The sequence below is a fragment of the Barbus barbus genome (genome assembly GCF_936440315.1).
Source record: "Barbus barbus genome assembly, chromosome: 45".
NCBI classification, from domain to species: Eukaryota; Metazoa; Chordata; class Actinopteri; order Cypriniformes; family Cyprinidae; genus Barbus; species Barbus barbus.
Window position 1 is genome coordinate 6,249,910 of NC_136723.1, and position 15,023 is coordinate 6,264,932.

The 15,023-nt window shown below is 36.4% G+C and overlaps 1 protein-coding gene across 1 annotated transcript in view; it reads right to left on the reverse strand.

Moving 5' to 3' along the window:
* Positions 1-1,632: 1,632 nt before the first annotated feature.
* LOC306864392 (ceramide glucosyltransferase) overlaps positions 1,633-15,023 on the reverse strand; it is a 28,583-nt gene continuing 15,192 nt past the window's right edge. The window contains exons 3-9 of the mRNA XM_079408400.1: positions 10,435-10,537; positions 9,436-9,537; positions 9,167-9,279; positions 8,442-8,620; positions 7,350-7,436; positions 6,849-7,035; positions 1,633-5,229 (exon numbers count right to left, since the gene is read on the reverse strand). Of these exons, the coding sequence (XP_079264526.1) occupies positions 5,059-5,229; positions 6,849-7,035; positions 7,350-7,436; positions 8,442-8,620; positions 9,167-9,279; positions 9,436-9,537; positions 10,435-10,537 (942 nt within the window). The 3' untranslated portion in view covers positions 1,633-5,058. The remainder of the gene's footprint in view (positions 5,230-6,848; positions 7,036-7,349; positions 7,437-8,441; positions 8,621-9,166; positions 9,280-9,435; positions 9,538-10,434; positions 10,538-15,023) is intronic.

Sequence of the window (15,023 nt, forward strand, 5' to 3'; positions counted from 1 at the left end):
TGCTTAAATGTTTAAATACATATAGTTATGCCCATCTCCTCATCAACACAGTCATTTGTTTCTTAAATGAACATTGATAGTTAAAGATAAAGCATGTGCACTAGTTGGCTAAATGAGATCCTGCATTATATAATGAGATTTTAAAGGGATAGTTTACCCAAAAATGAAAATACTGTTATTTACTCAGCTTCAAGTTGTTCTGAACCTGTATGAATTTCTTTGTTCCCCTCAACATAAAATATATTTTCGTAACCAGAAAGTTTCTGGTCCCTGTTGACTCCAATAGTGATTTTTTATTTTTTGGAAGTCATGGGGACCCACAAACTGTTTGGTTACCAGTATTGTTCCATATATATATACTTTTGCATTCAACAGCAGAAAGAAACTCATACAGGTTTAGAACAATAACAGAACTTTAATTTTAGGGTGAACTATTTCTCTAAAGCAGCCTAATATAGCTGCTCTTGCCATTTGTGTCAATAATGTAAATTAAATATTAGAAAGAAAATCACTCACTGTCCTTGACTGAATCACTTTTGCAAAATAAATAAGAATGTATATTGAAAAGACTATTGTCTATAATGTCTAGTCTATTTATTTGATACAATATAATATTTCTTATTCAGTGCTTTAAATGTTTGTAGGCCGATTTCTTTGTTCTATTGTCGGCCTAATTCATGACTGTTTACTTGACTTCAGTAAGCTTGTTTTTACCTAGTCTAGTATTTTTATTTTTTTATATTGTGATATTGAAATTGGTAACAAGGATTATAAATATTGCACTGCATCAAAATTTTTGATTGGATAAAACTCCTATGCATCAAAAATTTAGATTGGATAAAAATCCTATTTTAAGCTATATATATCATTATTGTGATGGGGGGCCCTGCAGTATGTCATAGCCCCGGGGCCCAGTGAGATCTTAATGCAGCCTTGGTCATACCATTTAGCATCTCTCAAGCAATTAGACCATGTATGAAACAAATATGACTATTTTTACTTTTTTTTAAAGTTACTAAACACCGTTATCATCATCATATCCAGACCCTCAGTTGATTTAATGTAATGTTTAATGCATTTTATGACGTTGATATCAAAAAATAGAATGCATTTCTTTCTCTTTGCTTTTTTATATCAATATGATACGTTTAAACCAAGTTAGATTCAAAATAAAAAGTAGTCAGGATACATTACCTAAAATGAGCAACCTTGTTACTAAATAGTTTATCATCATGTAATCTGTAATCATGCACTACTAAAGCCATGCCCGGCTTTAACAACAGTGCAGTGAAGCTTAAACACAATATGCCTAATTTTTAAGGTCAGGGGTTTTAGCACGTACATCATTGTTTATCAGCATCCATAAAATGAGCTTTCTTTGAACTTAAAATGATATACCAAGTCAAAATGTCATGCCTAGATCCTGTGAATGATTTAGAATTTTAGAGTTTCAGACATGTGATGTGGTGAATGAATGGTAAACACAGGAAGTCAGACAGAGGGGCAGGGAACTGACTTCCATCGCTTTGAAAGAAACTATTGTATTGCTAACGCAGCTAACCACGAACTACTAAAACTACTCTAAACATAATAATGAGGATCACACATAACAGATTGAGATGAGGAAACATGCACTTCTTATATTGCTTGATAAAGCTTTAATTGATCTGTAATGACACAGTTTCCAGCTGTGGATTACACATTCAGCATCAAGAGTACAGTACACAACATCTACAAAATAACACAAAAGTTCAAAAACTGAAGTCTGTCCAGCCATACATTTACACTGCAGAAAAACGAACAAAACTCGTAGGGAATAACAAAAAAATTTACAACTTGTTGATAAATTAAGCCTTCGGAAGCAGTGCATGTAATGAATATCAACCAAACTTCATAAATAAACTGTACATATTTATTTATTTTTAACTAAATGCTGTTTTTTTACATTTTGTCAACTTTAAAGCACATAAAATAAAAGCAGTGGATCACAACTAGACTTTTTTCTACTCAGACTGATGACCGTATGGTAAACATGTAGCAGTAGTTTCTCTCAGTCGCTTTGAGTCCAAGGCTGTAGTAAAGACAGAACATTTAAAAGTGTGAAATGTCGCAACTAAAGTAATAGCACAGGATATGACACTTAAACTCAAACTGGCTTTGTCTCAAGATATTTTTAAACCGTCTAGGCAGCTCAATACCATATAGTTTCAGATCCCATTAAATAAGGCCCAGTTGATGCAGACTGAATTTCTCAATCGTTCTGTCTTGTTTTAACTAAACGCACATTTTCTCACTCCCACACGGCACCATATGGGTCACCAGTCTTTCACAAAACATGTTAATCCGACAAACATACAACTGTACACTCACGGAAAAAAAAAGTCCAGTTCCCCACAGAACGTTACGATAAGACAATCCTTTCAGAATTGACTTCTCAAAAAAGGCAATATTTCTGCAAACACGCAGTCAGCAACATTCTCTCACAGCCACACGAAGAGGGGAAAAGTCTAAAGGGGGGGATATACAGTGCATCATAGACTTTTCATAAATGAGGTGAAGTTTGACACAATATTTCACATATATATCATAAGCAGATACGGCTGAAAGTCAAAGAGAGGAACTTGAAGAACAGTTGCAAGAAAATACCAGCTTTCCCATTCTCTAAAGTTTCTATTGTGGTGTTTCAGGCGTTACCGATAGTCGATGAAAAAACCTGTTAGTCACATGTTCATGCGAAGGTACATTCAGTTTTACTAATGGTGCAGAACTACATCACATGGGGCCTTACTCAAAAGCAGAATCAATTTCTCAGTCAATCATAAAACCATTCTTAATAACTTATCCTGAAACCATTATTATATATTTTGTAGCACCAAATTCAATGCGATCGTTTACGCAAGAATGGTTTTAACTAATTATTCAATCTATATTATGCAAAGATTCATGAAATTATTCAATGCAACAATTTACTAAAGAATTATTGGAATAATTCGCAAAACCTTGTTTGCGTAAACCGACACCAAATTGAATAATAAAAACCGAAATTGTTACCTTCAACTGAATATTTTCAAACCAATTTACAAAATAGTTTTATCAATTATTAAATGTAATGGTTTCCCAAATTAGTTTACGTAAGAATGTATTTTTTTAACGATTTCCCTAAAACTCATATTTCATGAATGAGACCCACTGAGGTATGATCAATGTGTAATGGTCAACAAAATCTGAAATGTTTATTACACCACGAATGGACACAGAAATGGGTTTGGAAGCTTGCCTGAATAGAGTAAAACTAATAATGTATATGATTATTGCTAATTGATTGATTGATCCTCAACTGTTAATACTTAAATTGCCATGTTACGAACAAATGGCATTCATTTCGTGGCCTCATGCACAAAACACAGTTTATTTCCAACAGTCAGCCCAAAGCGTTCAATAGAACAAAATCAGATGTATTCAAATTAGAAATAACAAATCAACACCAGAACAAACACACAAACAATGGAGGGTTGGCATTGGGCAAAAACAGTGTTTAGTACTTCCTAAATGGCAGCTGATGGAATATGAAGACACGTGCACACGGCTCAAGCCAACAGCTTTTTTTGTGAATCACATCATATGGTTTTAAAATAACAACAAGGGTTGAACAGTTCAGGTGAATGAGTAGAATATCGGTTAAACAATACTGCCAGTGCTGGCATGGGTTTATGAACGCATTGCAGCAGGAGTCAAGAAATGAGGAAATGCAGAAAGAGCAGTTTAACAACAAAGTGCTGGCAGTACGAAACAGAAACAAGCAGTTCCTCAAGATACAACCGTGGAAAAAAAGGGGAAGATGGAGAAGAATGTCAATTGTTTTGTGAATACTGTTTGACTGTAAGAGTATGTTAATGGGGAACGAGTAGAGTGCGTCTGGCATATTTTGAAATGCATCAGTGCAAATGTTTATATATAAAATTGAACACACACTCACTCATGCCAAATTGTTTCAACTCAAAAAAAAAAAAATGAGTACGCTTTAACTTTGCAAACTGTTTACATCAAGAGAATTTGTTTTAAACGCTAACTGAAATGGCATTGGATGAAATGCTTGGACAATTTATGCACTTATATCCAGTCAAACATCAAGAAAATACTGACAGCATCTCAAACAAACAGCAGCAAGCCAGAAAATGTGTTTTAGCAAACCCTGATCCTGGTACGAGAGCAACTACTGCAGAGAACGAAGCACGGGAAGATAAAGACCTTGAAGAAAAGCGTTAAAGATGCCAAAATTATAACAATAAAACCGCTTGCTCTTCAAATGGCACTAAATTTCATAAGATATGTGATTAAATCTGCAGATATCCTGTTGAGGAGTAAACCTCGTGCTCGAATACTGCAGGGAGAATGCAAAGACTGTACAAGTGTTGTTGACAGTATGCCACAATTCCCTATGTATAACCTCTACCGAAGATATTGCTCTGTCCAGTAAACATAAAATGGACCTGAGTGGATCCGTTTCGAGCATTCAAAAGTCCAAAAATGTATCAAATATGGCAAGAGTGCTATATGTTGAGAGCAACACTGAGATAAGTGATCCATTCATGTGCTAGCGCCATTTTATAAGGCTTCAGTCATTCTCCACCCTTCTATTACCTTTAAAAACAGTACTGTTCGTCCAAACTCATGAAATGGATGTGTCACGAAATACAGAGTTGTTCAACCACCACTAAACATGTTGCAGGGACCTTAAAAAAAAAAAAGTTACATTTAGACACATTTTTCTCAGGGTTACTGATGCCCTCTTCGACAGACAGTTTCCACACAAGTTCTCTTCTTCATAACTTTTGGCTCATCTAGAACACGGTCTCGATTGTCAAGAGACCGCACAGGAAAACAAAAAAGCACCAAGGACATAAATAATCTATTTGCTAAAGTCACAGGTTAAAAACTATCAGAAGCTGGAATAAAACCCAAAAAAAAGTAGCAGTTCATTTGTCCATCTGCGCCAACATCTTCTCAGTTCTGTGTCCATGTTCACACCAGTGCATAGTCCCAGGCACACGGTGCCGTTTAAACATCCAAGATTTCCTCTGCCGTCCCTCCACAACGCAATCGGTAGCGTCCCGCCCTCCAGCTGATGGTGGGGTCCCAAAGAGCGGACAAGAAAATCTGAATTGCCATGGATTCCCTGATGAACCAGGCCACTGCGTAGTCCAGCTTGGAGAAGGATGGAGGACCGCCCTTTGAGGAAAAAGGAGAATTACAACAAGAACTGACAAATGTTGCAGTTCAAGATAAAATGGCTTTGAAGAACAACTTCGGTCAGCTTTTGCTTAAAAGACTTGAAAATGAAAACCATCCGGTTCATGAAATTTCCTCACAGTTGATTGGATGTCAGACTTCAGAAATGTGACATTTCTGAGCAGAATGAGGTTGGGATTGCAATTCAACCCAGAAACAATAGAGCAAGGCTTGATTCTATCCATTGGGAATTGATTGGATCGTCAAAAATTATTGTAAGTAGCCAGAGCTGAAGTTTGGGTAACACTTGAGTTTAGGGACTAAATTTTCACTATTAACTAGTTGCTTATTAACATACCTATTATTAAAATAATGACGGTTTATTAGTACTTATAAAGCACATATTCTGCATTACCATAATCTACATTCCTAAACCTACCCTATACCTAACTTAAAGGTGCCATAGAATGAAAAACTGTCTTTACCCTGGCATATTTGAATAATAACAGTTCTGTACATGGAAATGACATACAGTGAGCCTCAAACACCATAGTTTCCTCCTTCATATGTAAATCTCGTGATTAAAAAAGACCACTGAAAAACAGGCGAATCAGAACATAACACCGACTGTGACGCAACAGTCGGGATCACTACGCCCCCAACATTTGCATAAACCCGCCCTTGTTCTAAGCCGGCCGAACCATCAGAAGCTCTGCAGGTATTGTAAATAAACAAGCGCGGACAACAGCGGAAATAACACAATAAATGTTATGTTCCAGGCCGTGCAGGGGGTGTGAAGTGCAGGGATGGGTTGGTGTCTGTATTCAGAAAGGCACAGAAAGCAAATAACGCGAGCCACTAAATGGACATGGTTAGCTCCTTGCTAGCGGTAGCCTGTTACAGTACATAAGATTTCACTCTCAGTAAGGAGAGATGAGGATGATGGCGAATGACTTACAGATCCTGAGCACCACTGACAAGCATCTGATCTTGTGAAATGTGTGGTAAGTACTGTTGCTCCATAATGTAAACATAGTTTGTGTGATCGCGTCTCTTGAAAGTGAACTATAACGCGATCGATGGATCGTTCAAAAGCAGTTTCAATGCCTCGCATATTAATAACGGCTCCCTGATGCCCGCGTTTTATATACAGTATAATTACCCGACGATATAACTGCGAGAGAAAGTATTTAAATATATATTTTCCTCCCTGTGCTTCCTTCTTGCTGATGAGCCGCACTGTGAAACAGCCAATCAGAGCAGAGCTCAACATTGAGCAGTACTGTGAAACAGCCAATCAGAGCAGAGCTCATTATTATTCATGACCCTGCCAAATAAGCCAATAACAGACCGTTTCATTCTAGGGAGAAATCCTAGGGTTGTAAATGGACATGTAAAATCGTTTCTGGAGATTTTTTGCCCTTACCTAAGCCACATACCTTCTGTGTAGATATCAGAGAACAATTTAAAATACTGTATCAATGCATTCTATGGCACCTTTAACAACCACCTTATTAACTATTAATAACTATCAAAAGTCATAGTTAATGGTTTGTCAATAGCGAGAATTGGACCTTAAAACAAAGTGTGACCGAAGTTTGCTGTGTGTCGTGTCTCACCTGAACTCCTCTCAGCTGGATGTAATCCGAAATGAACCAGGCCAGGCAATGGCACAGGAAAAACACCATGATGTCCCAGCGAAACACATGGTGGGCGGCCCAGCCGATGATAAGACTGGCTACAAAGCACTCCGAGATGGGCTCGACGATGGTGGCCGGCAGCATGTTGATTCTCAGTTTGGCCCATCTAGCAAGAGCAGATAACAATGACATTAGCTCAGCAGTTTTTTTGCACCACAAAACGCGAACTGGTACCATCCAAAGCCACAAAAACAACATCATGTGTTACAGTTGGATAACTTCTTCTGATAAACATATCAAAATCTATTATATAAGATATGCTCCATACTATGATGTCATTTAAAAGGCAGGAATCCTATCAGAAAATTGCGAACAGCAACAAAAATAACCCAGTCCCATCACTGCGCCAGAGGTGGCCCCATCAGGAAAAGAGATTGGTTTCACTAGCGAACATAAAAAGCTGATGAAGAACCGGCGTACCTGATCATGCGAGACTGGAATTGTGCAATGGAGTACGAGCCAGAATTCTGCATGGCTACCTGCGTTGCCATGGAAAATTTCCATCCTCTGTAAGAGAAACACCACATCATTGCACTGGCAAATAAAGGACATTTCAGCCGAGGCTGAGAGATAAGATGCTGAACACATATTAAAGGAATATTTTCATTAAAGACAAAACATTTGGTTATGATTTATTCACCGTCAAGCTGCACCACACCCATATGACCCTGAGATGATCTTTTCCACACAATAAAAGCATAGGGAAACCAGACTGTCAAGCTATGAATGGTAACTCAATTTCTGCATATAAATAAATGAAAGACATACTAAATGCTATTGTATGACTTCAAATTATTTGATAAAGAAAAGATCAAAACTGAAACCGGTAATCATTATAAACCTCAATGTCTTATAACTGAATATACATGGAAGCGAATTAGATTTCACACGGGTAACTAATTCAATTTGATGGCGTTAGTTACGCAAAGCTATTGTATGGCTTCAGAAAGCTTGAATATAAACGCAGAGTTTTTATGGAGTTTTATGATACATTTATTATGTTTTTGAAATTGTTGGCAGTGTTGTTATAATTAAACTAAGAATAAAACCGTAAAAAATATTATTTGAAAAAAATAATTGTGAACAAAGCAAAAATTGTCAAAGCAATATTTTGAAATGTCCTTTAGTTTAGGTGAAGTGCTAAAATAAAGACAATAAATAAACATTAAAAAATGAAAAATTACTAAAACTTTAAACCTAAAGTGAAAAACAAAAATCTAAAACAAACAAAAAACTATAATAGTGTGTCAAGTGATATAAAAACGCTGATCGGTGCAGCTTGACAGCCTTTACTTTCACTGTATGGAAAAGAGCAGCGTAAACATTCTGCTAAACATCTCCTTTTGATTCACAGAAGAAAGAAATCAAGAGTTTTGGAACTTAATGAGGGTGAGTGAATAACAGAATCATAGTTTATTTATTGATTTTAAAGACAATGCAAAAATATAACCCAATGGAGTGTGATATCAAAAGGCATTTTCACTGTACGGATATTTAATAAGTCTGTCAAACCTGTCTGCGATGGCCTTGGCCATGAAGTAATCTTCAGCGATGTACTGGGCAAACGCAATCAGCCCGCCCGCTTGGTCCAGGATGTCCTTCCTCATGAGACATGACATTCCCGTGACGCACTTGATTCCTGTTACATTGGCAGAGATGTAGGAACGAGGATGTGACGTTCCAAAATAAACCTGCAAGATTTCACATGGGACAGTGTTTATACTTCACATAATTAATCTCGGAAGATTTGAGGCATTAACAATCGCATTACGTGCGTAAACACTATTTATTAGCAGAGCTGTCAATATAACATGCTGATATATTGACTGTTTTTTGTAACGTCTATAGCTCATCCGTCACATGTAACATTTATTTGATTGAGTGACGATTAGTGATTCGATTTTACTTGGAGCTTACAAAAACATCATAAATAAACCAATATTTTCAGCAGTTAATGAATTTTAATATTGTACTGATTTGGCAAAAGAGCTTTAAAGTTTGGAGGAACAGAGGAACTACAACATATGGTGTCCCATTTCAAGTCTCTACTAGCAACAGAACCACAACTTATCAGTTTTACTGCAGTGTGACAGGACAGAACAGCACTTCTTCCAGCACACAATAGCAATGATGTGTTCACAAGCATTTCATAAAACCAGATCTTTCCGGAGCCAAATCCAGACGGCCAACACTGTCCTGACAAAGAATTCAGAAGGTCACTAGTAAAGGCTACTGACCTGCTCCAATGCGGCGGCAAATCCTTGTCTGTCTGCCACGTAAGGAAGACCGTGAACCAGTCCCACCTTCTCCGTCATCTGATTAGCCATATCAGTGAGAGTGTCTGGCTTCACTGTTGATATTAGATCATAGTTATTCAGAGGAGAATCTCATGGTCATGTTATTCTTTTTACAGGAAAAAAAGTAATAAAGAAGTGTATTCTACACTTTGAGATTTGATAGTCTGTTTAAAGGGGTCGGTTTTAGATGATAATGTGGGCAAACTCACCTCGAATGCCACTGTCACAGATCCAGACGAGTTCGTACCTTGCCCCTTCATAAGCTGGCATGAGGTTATTTATTTTTGGATTGATGCCAACTTTCTTACCTCCTAGAACAAGATAAAGAGGAAAAAATGTATTAAAATACATTTTTAGATAACAAATTAACAATTAAACCAATGAAATATGCAAACGTGAACCTGAATTATGCTCATACTGTTCCACTTCAAATTACAATAAAAACTATGGCTGGAAATTATTAATAATAATTTGATTTGAAATTAAAATGCACATTGATAGAAGTTTAAAAATATAAACATAATAAAAAAAAATAAAAAAAATGCAAGAGTGATCAAGCCATTACATAAATTGTAACAGGTCTAGCGTCCATCAATATAGCAGACTCTCTTTAAATCCTCTTTATGGATGTGATGTTTATTTGTGGACTGAACACCTAAAGATCATATGGCGCAGGGCCTCTGAGCGCACTAATGCATTTCACAAAGCACGCTCTTCCTCCGTCTGGTTGGCTGGTGGCGTAAGCGACTCGGAGATGTTTAAAGCAACACAACCTTGCAGACGTTACATGTTTTCTAACATGGCTTCAGCTTGATACAAAGCAGCAGATGACATCTCCTGGACAGCCCGTCTCCCCTGACTGTTTGTGCCTTAACACACCGCCTGAAGGCAGCGGGCTGGATAACAGGACCCTAGAGAGACACCTGCTCCAGTCACCAGCTGTTCCTAATGAGCAAGAATCAATATCCACTCCAAGAGCTACATTTGCGTATACACAGCTGAGTTGTGGCGCACACGCGGGTCTCCGCGTTCCTCTTAAGGGGCTCCTCAGAGACCTGCCATTTCCCTGCACACGACGAAACAAAACTGTCGAAGACAGCGGAATCCACGAGGGACGAGAAATGCACCTCAGCACAACACTGCCTGAGCTTTCTGTATTATTGGCTCCATTTCACATGGAAAGGGTGAGATTATCATCCAATACTTGCCTATAAATAACCTGGCGTCAACATTCGGATATTTGCCCAGCAGCTTTTTACAAACATCAATGGCTGGATCGTCATGGTCTTGGACACACAGAAGAATTTCATACTGTGGAAAAAGGCAGAAACAATTTTGAGCAACTCATGTTATTATGGCACAATAATACACTTATAGAGGCACACAGTTCATAAACGCTGGCTGTTTCTAAGATGCTATTCAGTTACCCACAGTGCTGCACAAGCTCTTTACTGCTGTGAGGAGATCAAATTGGCCAAATAATGGCTGCCGATAAATCCGTCTGTTATATATATATATCATGAAAAGACATTAATATATTCATTACACACACAGCAAAGAGGTAGGCCAATCATAACACGTTTTTTAAAGTTTTATTGTTTTTGAAAAAAAGTTTCTTGTGTGGCTGCATTTATATGATCAAAAATACAATAAAAACTGTACTGTTGTGAAATATTATTACAGTTTAAAAAACCTGCTTGAATATATTTTAAAATTTAATTTATTCCTGTGATGCAAAGCTGAATTTCCAGAATGATTACTCCAGTCTTCACTGATTATCATCAATGCTGAAAACTGTGATCAATGTATTTACAATTTTGATCCATTTAATGTGTCCGTGCTTAATAAAAGTGTTAATTTCTTTAAAATAAAATAAAAAATCATCTCACTGACCCAAAATTTGTGAAAAGTAGTGTACATTAAAGTCTAAAAGATACATTAACAAATAGTAAGATGGTGAAAAAAAATAAAAAATTAAGCAAAAACGATAATTACTAAAAATTGTTCATTAAAATAAAATGAAAAATAAGAGTGACTATTTGCACTGAGTAGCTGTATCTGGGTTAAATAGTTACAGCTTAGTCATTAACTTTGTACTGTGTGAAGTACTACGCTATAAAAGTTTCATATTAACAGCATTATCGGTCACTACATGTTTGATATTGGATAAGTATCATTTCAAGGCATTTTGATGATTAGAACATTATCTAGCTGACTGAAGGTAGCAATATCATACCCTGGTCAGAATGAGTCAGCTTGAGCACGAGCATGCAAATATCCATACATGTAAGGGTGCATTTAGTAGGAAACAACGCTGGAAGAGAGGGGTATTGTGTGTTGCCCCTTTAATCTTCTAGATGATATTAGGTAAGGTATTAATAGGTAATTATATACGCACTATGCTTAACAGTTTTTTCTTCACGTCAAAGTCATTTTTCTTCAAGGCAGGTATCAGTTCAGTCAAAACAGGATTTAAGAAAATGCAATTAATGTGCAGCCAAAAAATATTATAATATATAATATCTAACATAACATTATGATATTTATTATGTAATATATAGTAATTATTAAACAGATTTTTTTGTGTGCAAATCATTTACACTGTACATCGTTCACAAATTCACCAGATGATACAAATGCTTCTCATTGCACACACAACTTGAATACACCTTTTATATGATGAATGCGTTTATGAATATGAATATTTAAAATTTCTAAATTAATCCATTCAGATATTTTTGAGGCATGACGTCAACAACCATCTTTCCATTATAATAATAAAAACAGGCTCATTAAAAACTGACAAGTGGTTTGACCTTTTTTTTAAAGAAAAAAATATTAAAAAAAGTTAAAATATGAAAAATATTTGAGAATTTTTTATCCTCTAAATCAGTCATGTGGTGCACGTGGAGAGACTGTGTCAAGAATTGATAAAAATCTCTAAACATATCAGATAAATTGATATGGCAAAGTTAGTTCAGGCTGTCATAAAAACATCATACGGTGCGACTCATAAACATATAAAATAAGTAACTTATTAAATAATACAATTTATTTCAAAAAGAACTTTAAACTAAAAATATATTTAAAAAAAAGTTTAAAACTCATATGCAAGTTGGTATAACCAATATTGTAAGCCATTAATTACAGATGCTTCCTTCTCATTTCATAATTTCTACAAATAAATTAACAAAAAAGTGGCACAACTTTCCCATATGCTCACTATTTAGTTCATAAGCTAAAAAGAATAGACTAATGAAACACCCAAAATAGAAAGAAAAAAAAAAAAAAAAAAAAAAAAAAAGTATCAAGGAGCTGAATATGTCCCCTATAAAGCATCAGGAAACTCATAGGATCCACAAAGCTTCTCTGGATTTTCTATTGATCTGAGCTGACAGCACTGAACTTCCAGCACTCGACTGAATTGAGCGGCAAAGAAAGCGTGGCAGGCCACATAACAAATGCATTCAGGGAAGGCAGTTTGAGGCTTGGAGTCGCACCAGGGCCAAAGTGAGAAAGAACAGGCCTGCGCTCTGACAAGAGACACCCGTCCCCCTCCGGCCACCTCATAATACTCCACAGCCACCATGTTGCCATGGCTATGGCGCGGGACACGGGAGCCCAAAGACAAAGGGCCTTTTCTGTGCTCTCAGAGATGCGGGTATGCGACAGTAACCCCCGACCGGGGTAATAGTGCTGCGCTGAAAGACCGAGAGCCTCTCATTCAATCATTTATAGACTTGCAGCCCCTGCAATTTACATCCAGCGCAAGAAATCAGGAGCGCCTCTGATGAACTGTGTCAAGATCAGCCCGTCCCACATGAGGGAGCGTCAGAGACTAAACATGAGGTTGTGAAATATGACAGATGAATATTGGCGTCAGAGAGAGGTGAAATGGAAAGCAAAGGGAAATCCAAGAGTGCAACATTCATCTTAGATCTCGTTACATTTGTGTGTCGAAAACAGCAAAAGAGAAGTGCTCGTGTTTAGGGATGTTAATAAATTAATTACTGTAGATACCATTAAAACAAATGCAATTCAAACAACCTTAGTTTGTTTAGTCAATTTTTTTATTATTATTTATAAATCACTGCAAAAATCAGTAAAACATACATTCTGGAGATTAAAAATGTTTCAATTGTAACATGCATTCGAGATTTAAATAAAAATGACTTTGTATAACTATCAAGTACATTTTCAAGCAGTTACATTAAAATTGTATAGTTAAAAAAAAATGGCACTTGCATTTTAACTAGATTTTTTTTATTGTTTTTGGACTAATTTGTCATTGAACATTTTATTTCTATTAATTTATATACTGTATATATATATATTTTTTTTTATTAAATAGATGTGTTACATTGTGCACAGGGGATATTTTATAGAAATATTATTGGGTTTCACTCTATCTCTCATCACATTCAAAATCATTACAGTTTGTACTTGTTATTATGGCAGAAATTATTAGTCGACATTATTGACAGCTTCGACAATACAAAAAAATGTAGACAAATATTTTCATTGGTGAATAGTTGTTTGAGCTTGCGACAAAAAGGCTGCAATAACACAGTTTGACCAGTGTGGCGCTGTAGCGGAAGACTGTAATTGAGACTTAAGATAAAATCCAATATAAGAAGAACGAAGAAATGAAGCAGAACCAGTAGTGAGGGAAAGTCCCGATAAACTTCTGTTCTTCACTTAGCCAGATTATATGATGAAACATTTATCTATGTGAGGAAACAATTACACTCTACTTTCATGTTTAAAGACATTGTATTGTATCTATTGTAATGCATTTTTAAGTCTGAATCACATTAAAAGCATATTTTGTACATTGCGAATACACTGCGCAAATAATACACCCACCAACCCAACTTCAACAAAAACACTACTAACCGCCGCGGTTGTTAAAAATCTGCCAGTCACAGACCTATTAGCAAAATCATTTTTACTGTGGTATCAAATTTGTTAACAGAGAATCAAATTGACTGATATTTGAAATAGACAAAAAAGAATAGAAGTCTCTGCATCAAATATCTTAAATCCTTTCATTAATGTAAATGCTTCATATTTATTGTTAATATTGTAAACATTTATGCCTTTGTTGTTTTTGGTTGGCACAGGATTACCATGACAAAAGTTTGGTCATCAGATTACATAACTCTCATATACTATTGGTTAGCTCTTATTACCAAACACAAAAGTGCTAATAAAAGGCGGAAGACCATTGTTTCTAAAGTAAATGGAGTAATAACACCAGAAAAGGCACGGGTCACCTACAGCCATTTTCCTGACCTCCGCTGTCTGTACTAATCAGTGTTTCTCACTTTCTAAACCCCAGAGCTAATTTAGAGGTCCGGGCATCTATTCCAGCAGCCAAAGAAACACTATTTCCGGCTCTGGAAGGAAGCTGAAGCTCAGCTGATGCCAAACGGGGAGTGACATACCAGACAACAATGTACTGGTTAGGTGTGTCTTTCAACAGAACACAGAGAGCGAACAAACAAACCACCATGACACACAGTAATTCTGAGTACTGTGATGCAAAATAAAGCCACCGCTCAAATCAGCCGTGTGACGGTAAAAGAGAAATCTGATTCTCTTCCATCAGTGACCCATATTGTTGGGAAAAGTGTTCCTGAATGTCATTCATAAACATTAGATTATTTAAGAACAAGTAAAACCAGATGGTATTAATCAGCACATAAGTATGAAAGCCGGAAATTATTTGATCGGAGGTTAACCAAACACCTGGATAAATTGGCACGCAGAAACATTGTTAAAATGATGATTTAAG